Source organism: Salvelinus fontinalis, chromosome 17 (genome assembly GCF_029448725.1).
Source record: "Salvelinus fontinalis isolate EN_2023a chromosome 17, ASM2944872v1, whole genome shotgun sequence".
NCBI lineage: Eukaryota > Metazoa > Chordata > Actinopteri > Salmoniformes > Salmonidae > Salvelinus > Salvelinus fontinalis.
The window spans coordinates 1,781,459-1,805,783 of NC_074681.1; the positions used below are offsets into that span (position 1 = coordinate 1,781,459).

Below are 24,325 nucleotides of genomic sequence, written 5' to 3' on the forward strand. Positions count from 1 at the left end.
CAAACTTTTGACTGGTACTGTAAGGTCCCACAGTTGACATTGCATGTCAGAGCAAAAACCAAGCCATGAGGTCAAAAGGAATTGTCCGTAGAGCTCCGAGACAGGATTGTGTCGAGGCACAGAACCGGGGAAGGGTACCGAAATATTTCTGTAGCATTGAAGGTCCCGAAGAACACAGTGGCCTCCATCATTCTTAAATGGAATAAGTTTAGAACCACCAAGACTCTTCCTAGATGGCCGCCCGGCCAAACTGAGCAAGCGGGGGAGAAGGCCGTTGGTCAGGGAGGTGACCAAGAACCTGATGGTCACTCTAACAGTGCTCCAGAGTTCCTCTGTGGAGATGGGAGAACCTTCCACAAGGACAACAATCTCTGCAGCACTCCACCAATCAGGCCTTTATGGTAAAGTGGCCAGATGGAAGCCCCTCCTCATTAAGGCACGATAGCCCACTTGGAGTTTCCCAAAATGCATCGAAAGGACTCAGACCATGAGAAACAAGATTCTCTTGTCTGATGAAACCAAGATGGAACTCTTTGTCCTGAATGCCAAGTGTCACGTCTGGAAGAAACCTGACACAATCCCTACGGTGAAGCATGGTGGTGGCAGCATCATGCTGTGGCAGTTTTTCAGCGGCAGGGACTGGGAGACTAGTCAGGATCGAGGGAAAGATGAACAGAGCAAAGTACAGAGAGATCCTTGATGAAAACCTGCTCCAGAGCGCTGAGGACCTCAGACTGGGGAGAAGGTTCACCTTCCAACAGGACAATGACATTAAGCACACAGCCAAAACAATGCAGGAGTGGCTTCGGAACAAGTCTCTTAATGTCCTTGAGTGGCCCAGCCAGAGCTCAGAATTGAACCCGAATGTCCTTGAGCCCGGACTTGAACATCAGGTTCAGCGACGCTCCCCATCCAACTTGAGGCTCTGCAGAAAAGACTGTGAGAAACTCCCCAAATACAGGTGTGCCAAGCATGTAGTGTCATACCTTAGACTCGAGGCTGTAATCGCTGCCAAATTTGCTTCAACAAAAGTATTCAGTAAAGGATCTGAATACTTATGTAAAATGTGATATTATTGTTAATACATTTGCACAGCATTTTTTTTTAAACACAAAAGCCTCCACACGGTTTGAAGTTTGGATGATTCTGTGGGAGTTCAACCACTTTCAGATCGCTTGCATTGTTCAAGATGGTCACATTCCTACAGGCAAATAGATACGAACACAGATAAGAACACCAAGAACAGAGATAAGAACACCAAGAACACAGATAAGAACACAAAGAACACAGATAAGAACACCAAGAACACAGATAAGAACACCAAGAACACAGATAAGAACACCAACAAAAGCATAATAACATCTTATGGTTTCAAATCTCTCATATTTTTTTTCTCTTCTCATTCCTTTTTGTTTGTTTAGACAATGAATTATATTTCTATCATTCTGTTTGAGGAACAATCTCCTCTCCAACAGATTTTTATGACTCATGTACCATCAAATTATAATTTCCCCTCCTGACCTGCATAGTACACCATCTGTAGTCTTCTCCTGGTCAAGAAAGACACGCAAATCCTTACATTTAACGCTTCAAATATTTCGTTCCTGTGAGTTGCGTGTTCGTCCCTTTCATAGTGAAAGCACTTACGAATTTGTAACATACTATACAAATTGCAGGATGTAACACATGACACGAAATGGATGACATTCTAAACAATCGTGGCTTAGCTTGTGAGCGAGCACTAGACTACTTTCAAAACTACTGGCTGAAACTGTACAAAACCTCTGTAGCATCAATGTAACTGAAACTATTATCTGGCTATGCTTGCAAGGGCTAGTAGATCTTCCTGCCCTTGTGACCAGACTGAAAACCAGTTACAGCCTATAACTAGTTTCGGGTCAGGTCTCATGATCAGTAAAAAAACAACAACAGTGTAATAGATTGAGATTCTGGTACTATCTCATCCACAATTTGGAATGTTGCCAATTAATTGGATCCTTTGTGGCGCAACCGGTTTATATGTTGTCAAGCGGGCGGTCACGTGTTTATGGAGCAAAGTGCCATAAGTTCGAGCCAGGGAAGGAAGCATTACTGTTAGCAGCAGAGGTGACGCCGGCTACTGTGGTGCCATGACCCAGATTCACATCGTTTTTATTTGCCAAGAACCTGCATAAAACAGACTATGAATTTAAAGAAACAAAACTCTTGAAACTTGATTCAAATCATGTGATTTTATTTGCCTATTCACCAGTTTATAGAAATAATAGTTGACCAGAATTGTTTTCATGTTTGTGTGTGATGGCAAGTTTCTTTTAACCACACATTTACAACATTGATTCAGCAAAGGGCTTTTAATTCATGACATCAAGTTGTAATTTAATTTCTAAAGGTTTCACAAATAACATTCTTCAAATAATCAACACACTTGATTTTGATCACGTGCACGTTTTGTGACGATACACAACATTGAAAATATATGCATTGGTTTCAAGTAAAACCAACTTAAAAAAAAAAAATCATAAAGTTCATTCATTTCCAAGTGAGTGTTATAATAAATACTCATCATTCAAAAGAGTTTGCCTTGTGACAGATATCTACCTGACAACAGTGGCTTTCCAATTGGTATCACAATACAGAGGGGGAAGAGTCATTTTGCTATCAGCTCACACTTTCTTCTAGCCTGGGTGTCCCAAATCTGTTTATTCTCTTGTCATATTGCATTGTTTTCCATGACAATGAGTAACAGGGATTTGGGATTATGGCACAAAGAGACCGGCACCCAGGCTAACTTTCTTTGACATTATTGCTCAGTCTGAAAGCAGCATAATCACACTAATGGGAAAGGTTTCAGTTGTGTCATTTTGTTGTGTTTGTTAGCTAGACCTACATGTACATTTGTTGAGGAACATCATTCCAGTTTGTGTGACTTACTACAGGAAACCAACTCTAAATTGGAACGGTTTCAGTGATTCGAAAAAAAAAATACAAATTGCATATTAAAAGATCACCATGACAACAAAATCATAGAATGTGAGCCAGATCACAAGCCTTTTGAACTAAAATACACAGCTATGTTAATAATATATTGATAATAATAAAAAATAAAAAAAAGTGCCAATTTAGCAAATCAGATGTGGCATGATTAGCAACATAACTTGGAATTAGTGATGAATATCTAACAGAAGGCCAACAGTGGGAAAACTCGATACAAAAAAAAAAACTTGCTGTAGTTTCATTATTTTAACTTATAGACTGGATGAGCTGATCAAGTATACCAGTTATTTTTCTGACGTAATCATATGTACAATAAGAGCCTTCTATCCGTCTTAGAAATGTACTCCAGAAACAGTCGATGTTGTTGCTTTGTCTCCTACTCACAAACATACCTCTGGGAGGGTGTGTGACTGACAGTGCATGTTGTGGCATCCATCATCAGTTCCCGTTATAAATGTACGTACCTTTTCAAAATACAACATCTGCTAAATAGACCGATTTACAACAGTACCTGAACCAGCAAATGCACATCACACACCAACCAACCGTGTTGGGGAGTAGTTGACTGTATTTCTAAATTTAGTTCAACAAGTCATTTAATTACATTTTGCAGTAGCTTGGCGGTAGTTGAATTAAATTCTAATCTTGGTAGTGTTTTCAGTAGTTAATAACTTTTAGCCATGTAGCTAACTACTGGAATTACACACTACTGTTTTACCATGTAGCGGTGTAGCTAACTACTGGAATTACACACTACTGTTTAACCATGTAGCGGTGTAGCTAACTATTGGAATTACACACAGTTTTTTTTTTGTGCAACAAGTTGTGTTAAGTAGGCATGAATATACTTTATTTTTCAGAATGAGACCTGACTAATTCTCACTTTTTGTTTAAATTTGTAATTTGCCATTACAGATTCAGATATTATTTTTCATAAAGTTTGTAGTAAACTACTTTTTCCTAAGTAACTTTTGTTCAACTATGTTTTTCTTAAGGGTAACTTTAGTGTAGCTTAACTTCTTCCAGCGTGAAGTAATTGGTAGCTTGGTAAACTATATTTTCATAGTAGCTTGTCCAACACTGCCAACATACAATGTAAAGTGGGAGTGACAACAGTCGGTGACTTTCAGGTGAGTGGATGGATTGGACGACACAAATGATTTTGTCCATCTACGATGACGGAACAGACATAAATGTCTATAGAGACATAACGATGACGGCTAGCTAGCGAGAGTACAGAGGTCCAGTGGCCATAGTGATGACAGATTGCTAGCTAGTGAGATAAGAGACATAGTGATGACAGATAGTTAGCTAGTGAGATGAGACATAATGACCGATAGCTAGCTATTGATATAAGATACATAGTGATGACAGCTAGCAAGCGAGATAACAGAGGTCCAGTGGCTAGTGAACCGCTGGTACTGGACATTAGAGACAAAGTTGCATAGTCACTCCCAAGACCATAATTATCAAGGTCTCAGTAAGGTATTGTTTTACCTTCTTCACGTATTAAAACACTGGATTCACGGTCCAGAAGGTTTGCACATAGAAATGTAATGAATAGAGCAGACACCGACTCCCAAATCTATACGACAGGCAATCCTATCTGTTCTACACTATACATTTTTTTACATCTGAACGTTTCACTATGTCCTGTAACATTTCTCCCTCCTGAACAGACCCCCTTCCACGTTAGAGCAACGAGGTCTGTCTGTCTGGGGTAACCTGAACTAATGATACAGCAATGAGAGGTTATAACAGCTGATGTCAACAGTTAACTTATGACAGATAATGTCAACTTATGATACACCTATGAGAGCTTATGTCAACAGATACACTCAAGAAAGCGTATGAGACAGCTAAGGAAGCTTTCGTCAACTTATGTTATGATATACACTAAGAGAAATGCTAGTTCTTTCTGGTTCATGATAAAACTGGCTAGTTACGGTGTAATAAGGGGTTTAAACTGTGTGTGACTAAGGGCCCCCTACAGTTTAATATCAATCATATTATCACGTGAACTCAAGCCATTCAATCCCTCTACTACATAGAACCGCACTGTAATAGATCCTTACTAAGACCCCATCCCCACCTTTACACTGCCTGATATACCATTCCACATCCCAAATGCCTCCCCCCCGTTCCCTACATAGTGCACTACTTTTGACCGAGGCCCATAAATAATGCACTATGTAGGTAATAGGTGTCCATTTGAGAGGCAGTATACAGTATGATATCTAATAGTGGAGGCCTCTACACACACACACACACAACACTCCGTTGGTTCAGTGGCACGGTCGATAAAAAGGCATTTGTTGTTACCACTTCCAGAACTGGCAGCAGTTCCAATGTATTATATAATGCTTTTGGATTGTACAACACTAACTAGGAAAATGGTTTGTTGTTTGTTTATTTTTTTTATTTTTTTTTAATAAGTCGATGATGACATCGTTGATTGCGACGTCGTCCTCCCTCCCAGATACACGTTGTGGATCGGTCCTGCTATAAACTCTTCTCAAAATGTGATTTCCTGTTCTAACTGTTGTTGTTTTTTTTTTTTTACTGTTGCGCTGGTCCCGTTCTCATAGCCCGTCCATTTTAAGTAACACAGCAGAGTTCAGTAAAGAAAAGAACCCTACAGGTTGACAAATGCAGCTCTTCTCCTTGGCAGTAGTGTCGTCTTGGAATATAGAACTATGCTGTTCTGTTGTTCTTTGATGAAAGACCGTTGAGTTAACTGATGCTGAGCTGAGCGAAACCCATCAGCTTGACATCGTCAGGGATCTCCGACTCATCTATGCCAGATGCCTGAGAGGAGAAAAGGAGAACGGAAAGAAAGAAAGAAAAAGTATTCTGAGTGCATCCGTCCTCATAGGCTGTTGAACAGGGCACAGAGTTGTTTCAATAGGACAATGGAAGGTTTAGCAAACTTACCAGTTTGAAAGTGACATTTTTATTGTTGAGAGGATCGTCGACAATCTTCTGCAAATTGGCAGCAACTGGAAAGAACCCAGAGATGAAAGCAGGAGTTACTGAGAAGTCATTGAGAAAACACCCTCATTTCAGCCATCTCTGCCTGAACTCTGAACAATGGTGGCCTTTGTATGACTTATCCTAGGTTTCTCACTCACCGACCACTAAGTCTTTCCCATCGACCAGTCCTGCTGAAACTAACTCCTGAGACACTCCATCAGCTGAGTCTGAGAGAGAGAGAGAGAGAGAGAGAGTAATGTTTACAGTTCATTTTTTATCGTTTATTTAACTTTGGTTTTATTATCTATTTCACTTGCTTTGGCAATGTAAACATATGTTTCCCATGCCAATAAAGCCCCTTGAATTGAATTGAGAGAGGCAGAAGCGAGAGAAAGCAAGAGAGCGAGAGAGAAAGCGAGAGCGGGAGGATTGTTGACACAAGCATACAATAAAAGTCAGTGTCCGCTCCCCCTCGACTCCGGTTCAACATAAGAGCAGAATACACCTGGTGATGTTAAAAAAAAACACAAACACCTACCTCTTCCAGGCATAAACTCAAAACGGATGTCATTCAGTTCTTTCTTCAAGTTTCTGGGAGAGGAAAGTTAGAACTGGTTATTAGAACGTTAAGATATGTGAAATAACTGCGTGGTATAATAGAAAAAGCACAGCAAACATCCACTAGGTCAGTTTTTCTAAAACAATGCGTCCCACGGACAGACCAGAGGACTACAAATTAAAACTAGCACTTGGGGACCGGACTGAATCACTGTCATATCAGTGAAGCATCTGAGGAACTGGTCAGTAACATCCCAGGGACCAGCATCGGTCCATGGACCAGGGGTTGAAGACCCCTGCACCAAATGATACATACCTCAACCTCAACACCAGGCTGATGGGGACTTTGGTGGTGGAGGAGGCAGCGGGGTCCTGGGCTGGAACGTCCCCCTGGATCAGGGTGGCCTCACCCGGGTTGTCCTTGTCCTGCCCTGCCCCTCCTGGACGGAGCAGACTGGGCGAACCATCCTCTGGAGGGAAAATCTGAGAAGAACCAGAGAAAAATAAACTCTTACTGTATCAGGAAGAGATTCAATAACCATTTAAAATGCGAATGTGGTTGTCTTACCTAGTTACCTTAAGATGAATGCTCTGGATAAGAGCATCTGCTAAATGATTTAAAATGTAAAGACCTTTTCACACTGCATTCACTTAACCCAAGGAGTAAGGAGACTGTCAGCTCAGTGCAGTGTGAACGTGGCTGTAGATACTTATGACAAGTCTTATAATGCATTATGAACGCACCATAATGCATTATACCTGTATGCCTGCCTTCAGTAAAGTGTTACGTCATCAACTACATGTAGCATACATGTTTTGGGGGGGGGGGGGGGGGCAGATTATTTAAAAAGAGACTTCGATCAAGGCATTTGGCAATAATTCTTCTAATTCAAATTTCATGCAAATTTCATGCACAACTAAAAGCACCTATTGTTCCAGCAATGAATAGATAACAAGTTTGAGGTGTTCTGATTTGATACCAACACCGGGGCTTACCTCGATGGAGCCATCTTTCACTCTGGGAGACTAGAATGGAATACGACAAAGATTAACAGACATCAGAAGAACACACAATTAATTATTACATATATATTTTATTTTTTTCTCTCTCTCCCCCACACACACAGTAACAGGTTTGATTGAACATCTGATTGATTGATTTAGTTGATTGAGTCCAAGGTGGTATTGAACTACTACAGGGCTACAGTAAGGCTACAGCTAGGAGACATGGGTTCAAATACGACCTCAAATCATTTTGAAATAGTTTACCTGGGCTTGCCAGGCACAAGGACACCAATAGAATAGTATCAAAAGCACAACCCACTCCAGGCAGGCTAGAGAAAACACTAAGGGCCAGTTTCCCAGACACAGATTAACCCTAGTCCTAGACTAAAAAAAAGCACTTCAGATAAAGAATCTCCATTGAGGATACTTTTTTTTAGCCCAGGACTAGGCTTAAAAAAAATAAAAATCTGTGTCTGGGGTAAACATCCCTATAAGTATTTGAAAGGTTTGAGCTAGTATTTAAAGCCAGGTCAGGCTAGCTAGGGGTAAGCTGGTCTCACCCGTAGAGCTGCCACCGCAGCCTGGCCCTCTTCACTCTCCATGTCCAACTCATCATCACTCCACTCCCACTCCCCGTCCTCGGTCTTATGGAGACGGCCACTGGAGCCAGGCACGCGACGCACCTGCATCAGTCACCACACAGTAACACACTAAAGTCTTCAGCATTTAAACAGGTGACCATTCCCTCAACCTCACCACATAAAACATATAAAAACAGGCAAACCAAACAAACCCATTGTGGAACATTTCCCTCCTATACAGTAAGCCTCATTTGCACACACTATACATAGGGGGGGAAAAAATGTATTTTTTTTCTCTATTGTATTATTGACTATGTTTGTTTATTCCAATGTGTAACTCTGTGTTGTTGTTTGTGTCGCACTGCTTTGATTTATCTTGGCCAGGTCGCAGTTGTAAATGAGAACTAGCCTACCTGGTTAAATAAAGGTGAAAAATAAATAACTAAATAAAAGCCTAGACTACTAATGCACACCCTAGTCTTAGGTTTGTGATGTAACGCTCAGTGTCTGCATGCCTGCCCATGTTTGAGGTCCCGTGTGTTAGCTGGTACAGTTGAAATATTAACATGTGCTCTACGTTACAGCACTCACTTCCTTATTCTGAAACTACACAGGCCTACCCAGCCGCGGCACAAGCACTGAGCAGACTGGACACAGACTGGTTGGCGGGTTAATGCTTTTTTTTTTAGATACATTATAGGCTACAAGAATATCAGTGGGTTATTATAAATGGCTAAGTACTCAGCTGAAAAAAAACTGTCTTTCTGGTTAGGATCATACAGTGAAACACTATATAGATACATGGTGCGGCAGGTAACCGAAAGGTTGCTGGATCGCATCCCCGAGCTGACAAGGTAAAAATATGTTGTTCTGCCCCTGAACAAGGCAGTTTAACCTCCTGTTCCTAGGCCATCATTGTAAACTGACTTGCCTAGTTAAATAAAAGGTTATATAAAAAAAGATTTTTAAAAATCCATCTAAAACGTAAATATCTATCTTTTATCTCACACTAATATAAGTCCCTGGAAACTTGGATAACTAATATATTTCCCCCTGTAGTGTCTATGTAATGTTTGATAGTGTATATGTAGTGTATGATAGTGTCTACGTAGTGTCTATGTAGTGTTTGATAGCGTATATGTAGTGTATGATAGTGTCTACGTAGTGTCTATGTAGTGTATGATAGTGTATATGGCAACAGAGCTTGATGTTTCACACTGAAGCTACAGTGCCAGTCAAAAGTTGAGACACACCTACTCATTCAAGGGTTTTTCTTAAATTTTTTAACTCTTTTCTACATTGTAGAACAATAACGAAGACATCAAAACTATGAATTAACACATATGGAATCATGTTGTAACCAATTTTTAAAAAAAAGTGTTAAACAAATATATAAAAATATATTTTAGATTCTTCAACGTAGCCACTCTTTTGCCTTGATGTCAACTACCTGATTCTATGTGTGTTATTTCATAGTTTTGATGTCTTCGTTATTATTCTACAATGTAGAAAATAGTAAAAAAATCAAATAAAAACCCTGGAATGAGTAGGTGTCCAAACTTTTGACTGGTACTGTATGTACAAATTCCTCAATGCATACCAATACTTCCACTAGAGTGACTTAACAACAGGGAGGCCTGTTCAAGGGGGGGGGGGGGAATGTAAAAATTACATAACGTTAATATAGAACAGCAATAGAGTACAGCAGATCTGAAGGTCATGTGGAGTCCACTATAAACATCAAGGGGTTATTGTCGTACCCGTTTAGATCGGTCTCCTATCGATGGACCCTTCTGAAGCAGCTTCTCTTCCAAGTATTCATTATTCTGCGAGACAAGAGGCAGACAGAGAGACAAGATTTTTAACAAGCACATGGACGACAACATGGGTTCTACCCCCCCCCCCCCCTCTGTTAACAGCATACATCTTGTAAATGTTCCTGTCCTCTACAGATGTATATGTGGGCTTTACCTTTGCTTTCGTGAAGAATTTGTGCTTCAGCAGCTCAGCAGCAGTTGGTCTGAAAGACAACACAACGTGCTTTACTACTGCAGGATATTAAGACAAGGTGTTTTACTACTGCAGGACATTAAGACAAGGTGCTTTACTAGTGCAGGACATTAAGACAAGGTGCTTTACTAGTGCAGGACATTAAGACAAGGTGCTTTACTAGTGCAGGACATTAAGACAAGGTGCTTTACTACTGCAGGACATTAAGACAAGGTGTTTTACTACTGCAGGACATTAAGACAAGGTGCTTTACTACTGCAGGACATTAAGACAAGGTGCTTTACTACTGCAGGACATTAAGACAAGGTGCTTTACTAGTGCAGGACATTAAGACAAGGTGCTTTACTAGTGCAGGACATTAAGACAAGGTGCTTTACTAGTGCAGGACATTAAGACAAGGTGCTTTACTAGTGCAGGACATTAAGACAAGGTGCTTTACTAGTGCAGGACATTAAGACAAGGTGCTTTACTAGTGCAGGACATTAAGACAAGGTGCTTTACTAGTGCAGGACATTAAGACAAGGTGCTTTACTAGTGCAGGACATTAAGACAAGGTGCTTTACTAGTGCAGGACATTAAGACAAGGTGCTTTACTAGTGCAGGACATTAAGACAAGGTGCTTTACTAGTGCAGGACATTAAGACAAGGTGCTTTACTAGTGCAGGACATTAAGACAAGGTGCTTTACTAGTGCAGGACATTAAGACAAGGTGCTTTACTAGTGCAGGACATTAAGACAAGGTGCTTTACTAGTGCAGGACATTAAGACAAGGTGCTTTACTAGTGCAGGACATTAAGACAAGGTGCTTTACTAGTGCAGGACATTAAGACAAGGTGCTTTACTAGTGCAGGACATTAAGACAAGGTGATTTACTAGTGCAGGACATTAAGACAAGGTGCTTTACTAGTGCAGGACATTAAGACAAGGTGCTTTACTAGTGCAGGACATTAAGACAAGGTGCTTTACTACTGCAGGACATTAAGACAAGGTGCTTTACTAGTGCAGGACATTAAGACAAGGTGCTTTACTAGTGCAGGACATTAAGACAAGGTGCTTTACTAGTGCAGGACATTAAGACAAGGTGATTTACTAGTGCAGGACATTAAGACAAGGTGCTTTACTAGTGCAGGACATTAAGACAAGGTGCTTTACTAGTGCAGGACATTAAGACAAGGTGCTTTACTAGTGCAGGACATTAAGACAAGGTGCTTTACTAGTGCAGGACATTAAGACAAGGTGCTTTACTAGTGCAGGACATTAAGACAAGGTGCTTTACTAGTGCAGGACATTAAGACAAGGTGATTTACTAGTGCAGGACATTAAGACAAGGTGATTTACTAGTGCAGGACATTAAGACAAGGTGCTTTACTAGTGCAGGACATTAAGACAAGGTGCTTTACTACTGCAGGACATTAAGACAAGGTGCTTTACTACTGCAGGACATTAAGACAAGGTGCTTTACTACTGCAGGACATTAAGACAAGGTGCTTTACTAGTGCAGGACATTAAGACAAGGTGTTTTACTAGTGCAGGACATTAAGACAAGGTGTTTTACTAGTGCAGGACATTAAGACAAGGTGCTTTACTAGTGCAGGACATTAAGACAAGGTGCTTTACTAGTGCAGGACATTAAGACAAGGTGCTTTACTAGTGCAGGACATTAAGACAAGGTGCTTTACTAGTGCAGGACATTAAGACAAGGTGCTTTACTACTGCAGGACATTAAGACAAGGTGCTTTACTACTGCAGGACATTAAGACAAGGTGCTTTACTACTGCAGGACATTAAGACAAGGTGCTTTACTACTGCAGGACATTAAGACAAGGTGCTTTACTACTGCAGGACATTAAGACAAGGTGCTTTACTAGTGCAGGACATTAAGACAAGGTGCTTTACTAGTGCAGGACATTAAGACAAGGTGCTTTACTACTGCAGGACATTAAGACAAGGTGCTTTACTAGTGCAGGACATTAAGACAAGGTGCTTTACTAGTGCAGGACATTAAGACAAGGTGCTTTACTAGTGCAGGACATTAAGACAAGGTGCTTTACTACTGCAGGACATTAAGACAAGGTGCTTTACTAGTGCAGGACATTAAGACAAGGTGATTTACTAGTGCAGGACATTAAGACAAGGTGATTTACTAGTGCAGGACATTAAGACAAGGTGCTTTACTAGTGCAGGACATTAAGACAAGGTGATTTACTAGTGCAGGACATTAAGACAAGGTGCTTTACTACTGCAGGACATTAAGACAAGGTGCTTTACTACTGCAGGACATTAAGACAAGGTGCTTTACTACTGCAGGACATTAAGAGAAGGTGCTTTACTAGTGCAGGACATTAAGACAAGGTGCTTTACTAGTGCAGGACATTAAGACAAGGTGCTTTACTAGTGCAGGACATTAAGACAAGGTGCTTTACTACTGCAGGACATTAAGACAAGGTGCTTTACTACTGCAGGACATTAAGACAAGGTGCTTTACTACTGCAGGACATTAAGACAAGGTGCTTTACTACTGCAGGACATTAAGATAAAGACACAGAAAGTGCTTTTACTACTGCAGGACATTAAGATAAAGACACAGAACGTGCTTTTACTACTGCAGGACATTAACAGCACACAACGTGCTTTACTAGTGCAGGACAGGAAGGAAATCAGATTAGGTAAGAGAACCCACTCAACTAGAAAATGGGATTGAGAATGGTTGAGACCCAGAATAAGACTGAATGACTAATAGGAGGTATCGTCTTTCTGGTGCACCACACAAAGGACAACTTGGTGAGAAATGGTGTCACGATGGAATTAGTTTACTAATTAGCAGGAGCCACCAAACCTGTTGTTAACACATCTGATTAGTAGAATCACATTGGTGAGATTAGCTTTGGAGCAAAAGTGTGAACTGGGAAAGCTCTCCAGGAATATCCCCGGGTACTAGAGGTCGACCTCTACCCGGTACTATACCCTTCCCAGGTCAGTGGACTTTTGTGGGCTCAGTTGGTTAGACTTGAACCAGCAACGTCTGGTTTTATGGGTTTAATTCCCACTGGGGCCACATACATTATAAACTCACTGTGCATACAGATTTTGACAGATGGAATGTCATAACTTTTTCAGTACTTTGAACTAAATTTCCATGACCAACAATTGGCGGCATCTCTACGTACGTATAAATAATGTGTGTAATGTGGTATCGACACTGGGAGGCTTCTCTCTGATACCATGTACCATCTCCTGTCGTTGAGCAAGAGACTTAACCCCCCCCAAAGTAGAATACCTGTTAGACAACTGTATAAAACACATGGTCAACCCTCAGTCTGGAGAGATACTGGATGTGCAGGCTTTTGATCAAGCCCTGCTCAAAAACAGAGACAGTTTATCAAGGTGCGGTTGAGCAAATCATTTCTGGGGACTGGAATTACAAGCCTGCACCCATTAGCTCTCCCGGAGGATGGTTGACCACTCTTGATGTAAAACAATTCAACCAAATACGTTTTATTCCTTTTGAAATAATTGGCTCATTCAATATATCAAAGATCATGTGGCTATGGCAGGCTACAAATATTTTGAATTCAGCTGAAGCAAGACCACACATTTTCTTCAGGAAATATTTGTCACGCCCTGGCTTTAGTTATCTTTATTTTCTGTAATATTTTGGTTAGGTCAGGGTGTGACGGGGGATATTTGTGTTTTTGTCTTGTCTTGGGTGGTTGTAGTGTCTAGGGGGTTTTGGTTAGAGTGTATGGGTTTGTGTTGAGTGTAGGTGTCTAAGTATGTCTATGGTTGCCTGAATGGTTCTCAGAGACAGCTGTCATTCATTGTCTCTGATTGGGAGCCATATTTAAGGCAGCCATAGGCATTAGGTTAATGTGGGTAATTGTCTATGTGTAGAGTTTAGTGTCAGCACTATTTGTTTGAATAGCTTCACGGTCGTCTGTTTGTTGTTTTTGTTCGTTTGTTCGTCTTCAAAATAAAAATAAGATGTTGTTCTATCACGCTGCGCCTTGGTCCTCTATACAAAGTTACGACGATCGTGAAAATATTTATCTTAGCTACCTTGGAAGTGTTTACTTTGCAGGCTGACCAGCCCAAATCAACTGGCAGTACTGCGTCCGCATGATATCAAATCAACAGGCAGCATCTGCATCTACATGATATCGAATCAACAGGCGGCATCTACATGATATCGAATCAACAGGCGGCATCTACATGATATCGAATCAACAGGCAGCATCTGCATCTACATGATATCGAATCAACAGGCGGCATCTACATGATATCGAATCAACAGGCAGCATCTGCATCTACATGATATCAAATCAACAGGCGGCATCTACATGACATCAAATCAACTGGCAGTACTGCATCTACATGATATCGAATCAACAGGCGGCATCTACATGATATCAAATCAACAGGCGGCATCTACATGACATCAAATCAACTGGCAGTACTGCATCTACATGATATCAAATCAACAGGCGGCATCTACATGATATCAAATCAACAGGCGGCATCTACATGATATCAAATCAACAGGCGGCATCTACATGATATCAAATCAACAGGCGGCATCTACATGACATCAAATCAACTGGCAGTACTGCATCTACATGATATCGAATCAACAGGCGGCATCTACATGATATCAAATCAACAGGCGGCATCTACATGATATCAAATCAACAGGCGGCATCTACATGATATCAAATCAACAGGCGGCATCTACATGATATCAAATCAACAGGCGGCATCTACATGATATCAAATCAACAGGCGGCATCTACATGATATCAAATCAACAGGCGGCATCTACATGACATCAAATCAACTGGCAGTACTGCATCTACATGATATCAAATCAACAGGCGGCATCTACATGATATCAAATCAACAGGCGGCATCTACATGATATCGAATCAACAGGCGGCATCTACATGATATCAAATCAACAGGCGGCATCTACATGATATCAAATCAACAGGCGGCATCTACATGATATCAAATCAACAGGCAGCATCTACATGATATCGAATCAACAGGCGGCATCTACATGACATCAAATCAACAGGCGGCAACTACATGACATCAAATCAACTGGCAGTACTGCATCTACATGACATCAAATCAACAGGCGGCATCTACATGATATCAAATCAACAGGCAGCATCTACATGATATCGAATCAACAGGCGGCATCTACATGATATCAAATCAACAGGCAGTACTGCATCTCCATGATATCAAATCAACAGGCAGTACTGTATCTACATGATATCAAATCAACAGGCAGTACTGTATCTACATGATATCAAATCAACAGGCAGTACTGTATCCCCATGATATCAAATCAACTGGCAGTACTGTATCTACATGATATCAAATCAACAGGCAGTACTGCATCTACATGATATCAAATCAACTGGCAGTACTGCATCTACATGATATCAAATCAACTGGCAGCATCTACAAAACAAGTTCAAGCCACATAATCCCAAAGGCTACATGTAATATTTTTTCCTAAAAATCATTTTTTATTCACATGATTCAATTCACCGTGAATGAACCAAATCCCAACTAATACAACATCGAAGTGAATCGTTAGTTCTGTCAAAAATAATTTTAATGAATCATATCAATTGTTTAAAAAAGTTCATCAACCTTACTCGCGATCTTTTATCGAACCTTTTATTTAACGAGGCGAGTCAGTTAAGAACAAATTCTTATTGACAATGACGGCCTACCGGGGAACAGTGGGTTAACTGCCTTGATCAGGGGCAGAAAGGCAGATTTTTACCTCGTCAGCTCGGGGATTCGATCTAACCACGAGGCTACCTGCCGCCCCTCCACTCTAACCACGAGGCTACCTGCCGCCCCTCCACTCTAACCACGAGGCTACCTGCCGCCCCTCCACTCTAACCACGAGGCTACCTGCCGCCCCTCCACTCTAACCACGAGGCTACCTGCCGCCCCTCCACTCTAACCACGAGGCTACCTGCCGCCCCTCCACTCTAACCACGAGGCTACCTGCCGCCCCTCCACTCTAACCACGAGGCTACCTGCCGCCCCTCCACTCTAACCACGAGGCTACCTGCCGCCCCTCCACTCTAACCACGAGGCTACCTGCCGCCCCTCCACTCTAACCACGAGGCTACCTGCCGCCCCTCCACTCTAACCACGAGGCTACCTGCCGCCCCTCCACTCTAACCACGAGGCTACCTGCCGCCCCTCCACTCTAACCACGAGGCTACCTGCCGCCCCTCCACTCTAACCACGAGGCTACCTGCCGCCCCTCCACTCTAACCACGAGGCTACCTGCCGCCCCTCCACTCTAACCACGAGGCTACCTGCCGCCCCTCCACTCTAACCACGAGGCTACCTGCCGCCCCTCCACTCTAACCACGAGGCTACCTGCCGCCCCTCCACTCTAACCACGAGGCTACCTGCCGCCCCTCCACTCTAACCACGAGGCTACCTGCCGCCCCTCCACTCTAACCACGAGGCTACCTGCCGCCCCTCCACTCTAACCACGAGGCTACCTGCCGCCCCTCCACTCTAACCACGAGGCTACCTGCCGCCCCTCCACTCTAACCACGAGGCTACCTGCCGCCCCTCCACTCTAACCACGAGGCTACCTGCCGCCCCTCCACTCTAACCACGAGGCTACCTGCCGCCCCTCCACTCTAACCACGAGGCTACCTGCCGCCCCTCCACTCTAACCACGAGGCTACCTGCCGCCCCTCCACTCTAACCACGAGGCTACCTGCCGCCCCTCCACTCTAACCACGAGGCTACCTGCCGCCCCTCCACTCTAACCACGAGGCTACCTGCCGCCCCTCCACTCTAACCACGAGGCTACCTGCCGCCCCTCCACTCTAACCACGAGGCTACCTGCCGCCCCTCCACTCTAACCACGAGGCTACCTGCCGCCCCTCCACTCTAACCACGAGGCTACCTGCCGCCCCTCCACTCTAACCACGAGGCTACCTGCCGCCCCTCCACTCTAACCACGAGGCTACCTGCCGCCCCTCCACTCTAACCACGAGGCTACCTGCCGCCCCTCCACTCTAACCACGAGGCTACCTGCCGCCCCTCCACTCTAACCACGAGGCTACCTGCCGCCCCTCCACTCTAACCACGAGGCTACCTGCCGCCCCTCCACTCTAACCACGAGGCTACCTGCCGCCCCTCCACTCTAACCACGAGGCTACCTGCCGCCCCTCCACTCTAACCACGAGGCTACCTGCCGTTTTTTTGGGACATGCTGAAAACATTCATACATGTTAATAATAGCAAAACAGTTAACTAGAGGGTACAAGATATGTTTTGAATTGGCTATCTAGTCAGTCTTCTCTACCATAGTTTATAAGCTAGGCCTACATCATGCTGTAATGTCTGACAGTGAAAAACGAACCACTCCTTTAGCATACACGCAGGTGAAGTGTCATTCCAATCCTAGCTAATACGTGGATATTTTGGGGGATTTATAAATAAATTACATTTAACAGAAATTAAATCAATTGATGACTTTTCCTAAACTTTTTCTAGGATTTGATTATTTTGCCTACACTTTTCCAGGCATGGAAAACACCATTAAAAAAATTCCATGACTTTTCCAGGATTTTCATGACGTAGTACACAGGTACGAACCCTGTGTTCTGTAAGTCACTTTGGATAAAAGCGTCTGTTAAATGGGATACATTGTGAGTGTTTGGTAATAGTCACCTTTTCTCAGGCTCCTTCTGTAGACAGAGTGAGATCATCTTCCTGAAGGACTTGCCGTACTTCTTCACCATCTCCTTGTCCTGGATGCCCGTCTCCAAGCAGGGAGGGTCATTCTGCAGGGTCAGCATCAGGACCTACAGATATACAGACACACAACATCAGGTTACAACCAGCCTCAGCACCTACAACACAACATCAGGTTACAACCAGCCTCAACACAACATCGGGTTACAACCAGCCTCAACATCGGGTTACAACCAGCCTCAACATCGGGTTACAACCAGCCTCAACATCGGGTTACAACCAGCCTCAACATCGGGTTACAACCAGCCTCAACATCGGGTTACAACCAGCCTCAACATCGGGTTACAACCAGCCTCAGCATCGGGTTACAACCAGCCTCAGCATCGGGTTACAACCAGCCTCAGCATCGGGTTACAACCAGCCTCAGCATCGGGTTACAACCAGCCTCAGCATCGGGTTACAACCAGCCTCAGCATCGGGTTACAACCAGCCTCGGCACCTACAACACAACATCAGGTTACAACCAGCCTCAACATCAGGTTACAACCAGCCTCAGCACCTACAACACAACATCAGGTTACAACCAGCCTCAAAACGTACAACACCTATTTATTTAGCCAGGGTAGTCTGCTTAGCAACTGGTCGTCAGGAAGTCAGAGGATAAAGATCAACACTCCTTCCATCTCTCCAAGTAGAAAATCACCTTCATGGGTGGATATTTGTGATACGGTGCAGCTCCTGTAGCCAGCTCGATGGCTGTGATCCCAAAACTCCAGATATCTGCTTTGTAGTCATAACCTCTGACCTGAGGAGACATGAAGGATAACGGTAAGATATCTTAGAGAGACAGAGAGAGAGAGACGGAGAGAGAGACAGTGAGAGAAAGAGGATAGCCCCTCCCCACCTGCTCCATGACCTCCGGGGCCATCCAACATGGTGTCCCAACAAATGTCTTCCTGACCTTAGTCCTGGTCATGTCTCCTCCAGCCGCTAAGAAGGCACTCACACCAAAGTCTGGGAAAGACAGACAGACGGGGGGGTGTGGGGCAGAAGAGTGGTGAGAGAGAAATATCCAATGAACTTGTTTCAGAGGAATCAATAGCATAAAGCAGAGCTTTCCTAAAACTCAGTCCTCGGGATCTCAAGGGGTCCACGTTTAGTTTTTTGCCCTAACACTACACAGCTAATCAAAGCTTGATGATTAGTGGATCATTTGAATCAGCGGTGTCGTGCTAAGGGGGAAACTAAACTAAAACGTGCACCCCTGGGGTCTAGAGGAACGAGTTTGGGGAAACGCCGGCATAAATTTGATAGAATTTGCAGTGAAAAAAAAAAAAAAAAAAAAACATTGAATACTTTGACAGCATAAATCTAAGAAATAGGCAGTTAAGGACATGTGACCATACCTGCGATTTGCACTGAGCCATCGTCACCGAGAAGAATATTTCCGGCCTTTAGATCCCTGTGAACGGAAGAAACCAGATATACCAGTATCCTGTAAATGAAACTAAACTACACGTAAATGCCAGGGAATGATAAGTAGTAGCCTAGTGTATGTAAAGGTTTTTCTAGTAGAGGCCTATGACAACAACACAGACATGTTGGTCACACTACCAAAGAGGACTCATTATCCAGTGTGTGTGTGTGGCCTGTTTTAGCTGTAAACAGTTAGCTGTTTCTTTAAAAACTCACAATAAGTGCCCTGTAGTTGAGTGCATACTGTTTCAAAAAACCCAAGCCCCTTTTTCCTTATCAGGACTTAACTGTTGTAAATCTGAGCCAAACATGCTGAGCAGCGCATATTAGTGAAGAGGAGTCAATATTCTGTGTGTCTGTGGCTTGATGTTTAGATGTACGACACTGTAGTGTTACAGCTGTAGTGCTTCCTGGGGAGAGAAGCTGTGACATAAAACAAACCTCTTTAACAATGCATAAAGCCCTCTATAAAATATTCATCAATATGGGACAATGTGAAAGCCCACGAACCCGAACAATGTGGCTTTGCGAGAGTTAGATCTTCAAAATTGGAGTTAGTAGTTTGGTTCATAAATTAATGACAATGAATGAATGAGAGAGTTAACAAAATAAGGAAGTGTGCCAATTTCTTGGTCTGGCTCTTGAATCTGACAACTCCAACATGCACACTTATAATTTGACTGTGGTCAGTGAAAAAAAAAAAAAAACTGGTCAAAATCAATGCTAAATATTTCAAGTACAAATTGACTTTAAGTTGAAGGTAAAAAAAAAACAAAAAAAAGTGTCCTGACCTGTGGATCTGCCCGTTCTTATGCAGGTACTCCAGTCCTTCTAGAACCTCTTTGAGGATGGTGGCTATGGACGACTCATCCAGCACCCCAGACTTATGTTCCCCACGAGATATGATGTGTTTAATGATGTCCAGTACTGAGCCTGACAAAGTGACAGAGTAACAAAAGGACCAGGTTACTATTAGTTAGCTGAAGTATCTATTGAATAGCTGAAGACCAGGCTACTATTAGTTAGCTGAAGTATCTATTGAATAGCTGCAGACCAGGCTACTATTAGCTTGCTGAAGTATGTCTTGAATAGCTGAAGACCAGGCTACTATTAGCTTGCTGAAGTATCTATTGAATAGCTGAAGACCAGGCTACTATTAGCTTGCTGAAGTATCTATTGAATAGCTGCAGACCAGGTTACTATTAGTTAGCTGAAGTATCTATTGAATAGCTGAAGACCAGGCTACTATTAGTTAGCTGAAGTATCTATTGAATAGCTGCAGACCAGGTTACTATTAGTTAGCTGAAGTATCTATTGAATAGCTGAAGACCAGGTTACTATTAGCTTGCTTAAGTATCTATTGAATAGCTGCAGACCAGGTTACTATTAGCTTGCTGAAGTATCTTTTGAATAGCTGCAGACCAGGTTACTATTATTTAGCTGAAGTATGTCTTGAATAGCTGAAGACCAGGCTACTATTAGCTTGCTGAAGTATCTATTGAATAGCTGCAGACCAGGTTACTATTACTTAGCTGAAGTATCTATTGAATAGCTGAAGACCAGGCTACTATTAGCTTGCTGAAGTATCTATTGAATAGCTGCAGACCAGGTTACTATTACTTAGCTGAAGTATCTATTGAATAGCTGAAGACCAGGCTACTATTTGTTAGCTGAAGTATCTATTGAATAGCTGAAGACCAGGCTACTATTAGTTAGCTTAAGTATCTATTGAATAGCTGAAGACCAGGCTACTATTAGCTTGCTGAAGTATCTATTGAATAGCTGAAGACCAGGCTACTATTAGTTAGCTGAAGTATCTATTGAATAGCTGAAGACCAGGCTACTATTAGTTAGCTGAAGTATCTATTGAATAGCTGAAGACCAGGCTACTATTAGTTAGCTGAAGTATCTATTGAATAGCTGAAGACCAGGCTACTATTAGTTAGCTTAAGTATCTATTGAATAGCTGAAGACCAGGCTACTATTAGTTAGTGACATGCTTTAGTTCGGTGCAGCGATAGGAGCGGTGTTTGAACTAGGGCTCTGAACTTTATTACTGCTGTGTTTTACCTAGGCTTGTAAGGAAACGTGTGCGACAGCTGAAAGCCCTATCCCTCTATCTCTTGACATTGTTAATGCATGCCAGGAGGATGGAGAGTACCGCAGCAGGCTGAGAGCCAAGGCAACAGCTGGAGAGAAGCTGCTGCTCAGGGCCCTGCTTCCTCCAGACAGGGACCTATAGTGCCTGGTAGTCAGGCAGCTGGGATGGAGATGAACCAAGCTAACCATCCTCCTAGAGAGCTACTAGATGTGCAGGGTTTTGCTTCAGCCCTGCTATAACTGCTGGCAGACTATTAGCTGGGGCTTATAGAGCCTGGTAGGGCTGAAGTGTCTGTTCGATGTGGGCAGGAGCAGAGATGGCCAACCAGCTCCTGGAGAGCAGGGTTTTGCTCCAGCCCTTCTCGATGATTTGTTGAATCAAGATGATTACAGTAGGGCTGGAGGACAACCAACAACCACCTCTGGTATAGTATTGCAAAGCAGACTGCAGTGTTTCCTCTAATCAACGCTTTATGCAAGGCGGTCCGCCACCAAGTAAAGAGCTACATAAGTGGTATTTATGCTCCACTACTTCCTTGCCTGGTACCGTCCCTAAAGCAATACCCACCACCACTGAGGAGTCGCATCACCAGCCACAGCTCGTCCTTCACTACGAAAGACGTATAGTAGGACACAATGTTGGGGTGGTGGCACTGGGACATGGCCTGGATCTCTTTCTGCAAGGAGAGAGAGAGAGAGAAACGGAATGAATGAGCTTCAATGGCTCAGCACATTGTACAGTAAAGAGTTTGTGTCTTGACTCCCAACAACGCAGTAACATATTTCCATTTTTGGACAGGCTAAGTGGAATTTTCTCCATATTGCTTATGCTTAACCAATCCTAGTCAGATTCAAACAAGAGCTTAAGGGGTTGATTTGTTGATTGGATATCAGTCTCTAGAGGAAGGCTAAATCTCCACAGCTGTTCTGCTTGTTCTGAACCTGACTGATCACATGACAGAGCAGGCCCCCAATAGGGAAGACTGAGTGAGGAGTGACCTAGGTTATGTCACTACCATAGAAATATAATTACTGGGACAAACATATTCAAGTCAATGTGCCATGGTGGGTGAAGTCAAATCACTGTGGCTTTTTCCGTTCTAGTTATTCTATTTCACTATTGGCATTATCCCCAAGACAGACTTGATTGAGTTGCCAAGACAGGGCAGAGTAGATCCGGGGCCTACTGAATGTTATGCAATAAGGGCTGCAAACGCTGTGTTGGTGTCTGTCCAGCTGCTGGCCTGAGCTTGTCTGATTTACACTGACAGCCTGTGTGTGTACGTGCGTTTGTGTACGTGGATGTGTGTGTACGTGGTATTGTGTGTGTGTGTATGTGTGTGTTCCTGCTGCTGTACTCTCATCTTTCACAGGCCCACCTTACAGCTAAGCTATACCAGATATGATAATAGGCTATGTCAAATGATCAGCTAGGATTGATTAGACAGTATTGATTGCTATATTGCCAACTCCTGAAATAAATGGTGCTCTCTGTGGTTGGGTTACCAGGAGCTCGTCCATGCTGGTCTGACACTTCTCCAGGTTAATGCGTTTAATGGCCACCCTCTCCTTCCTGGGCTCACAGTAGGCCGCCTGCACCACGGCCGTGGCACCACTCCCTGAAGAGGAAACGAAGGGGGAATAATTACAAATGTAACACACATCCAAAAGGGAAGCCAGTGGCACCCCTTGCAGGGACAAACCGAGGGGATGACAAAATAAGATGGCAACTCAGTGCGAATGTGAATCTCAACAATGAAACAGTCGGTAGTTGTATTTGATACATTTTTTATTAAAAAGTATGCATTTCAACAAACAAATGACATGCATACACGTTAAGGGTTTAATAAGAATGTACTTTTTTTTAAAGTATTGATACATAATGATCTGAAATAGATGGAGGTTCATTCAAAAACCACTAGTCTGCAACAAAATGAAAAAAAAGGTCTGTATTTACCACAAACAAATATTGCTGGAAGGTTGTTTGACATGTGTCTTTTGCCATTTGTATCAAAAGTGATTAGCTAGTGAGATACATAGTGTCTTAAAAAGGCCAAAATGTATCAAGTGTGAGGTCTCATTTAGGTCTCAAACTTCAACTACTAAACTATATTATGCATATAACGTTAGCTAGCTACATGTCTTATGCATTGTACAGGAAGAATAACAAACATAACGCGGTCCATATCACACAAAGAAAATCCTGAATAATACCAACTCCTTGCTACCACAAAGGTATGAGTGACTCACTAAGCCCCATGTCTTCTTTCAGCGAAGGCACCACCCACCTCCATACTTCAACTATGCTGCCCGACTTAGCTAGCTACTGTAGCTAACGAAGTTAGCTACTAGGCTAGTTATTCAAGTTAGCATCTGGGGGGAAAAAAGCTAACAAGGTAGCTAATTAGCTAGCTATCAACCCATGAACGAAAACTGAGAAACCGATGCTTGGCCTAGCTAGTTAACGTTATATCTAAAGTTACTTAGTTAGTTATATCTAATAGCTTAGTTAGCTGTCAAACGTAAGGTTGGTTAGCTGTAGCTAGGTTTAACGTTAGCTAACCAGCTTTAAGTTAGTGAGCTAAGGTTAGCTAAATAGCTGTCTTGCGAGAAAGCTAGCTAAGATGTTAGCACGCTACCTGTGTGACTAGCGACATACTCACCAATCACCTCGTTGAGTACATAGTCGTCCTTGTTGATGGACCAAGTTTGAGCACTCGAGTCCTCTGCCATGGCTTCGTTGGAGGTTTACAGTGTTATAAGGAATGTGGTGGGTTGGTTTTCTTGAAATATAACGAGATAATTACTCCATTCGGCTCGTGATGTTAGCTACCTCGCCCTGACAGTTCCTGCTGCTACTACTGTCAACACAACTTTGA

The 24,325-nt window shown here is 42.8% G+C and overlaps 1 protein-coding gene across 1 annotated transcript; it reads right to left on the bottom strand.

The window, feature by feature from the left end:
* Positions 1-2,216: 2,216 nt before the first annotated feature.
* LOC129813549 (serine/threonine-protein kinase OSR1-like) lies at positions 2,217-24,325 on the bottom strand. The gene is made up of 17 exons (XM_055865848.1): positions 24,110-24,325; positions 22,953-23,065; positions 22,015-22,123; positions 20,138-20,279; positions 19,277-19,332; positions 18,775-18,884; positions 18,574-18,675; positions 17,847-17,980; positions 10,083-10,131; positions 9,872-9,937; positions 8,091-8,213; positions 7,522-7,551; positions 6,842-7,008; positions 6,506-6,558; positions 6,126-6,194; positions 5,929-5,993; positions 2,217-5,802 (listed from the first exon to the last, which is right to left on the bottom strand). The coding sequence occupies exons 1-17, from the start codon at positions 24,177-24,179 to the stop codon at positions 5,728-5,730; spliced, it is 1,533 nt and encodes a 510-aa protein (XP_055721823.1). The 5' UTR covers positions 24,180-24,325; the 3' UTR covers positions 2,217-5,727.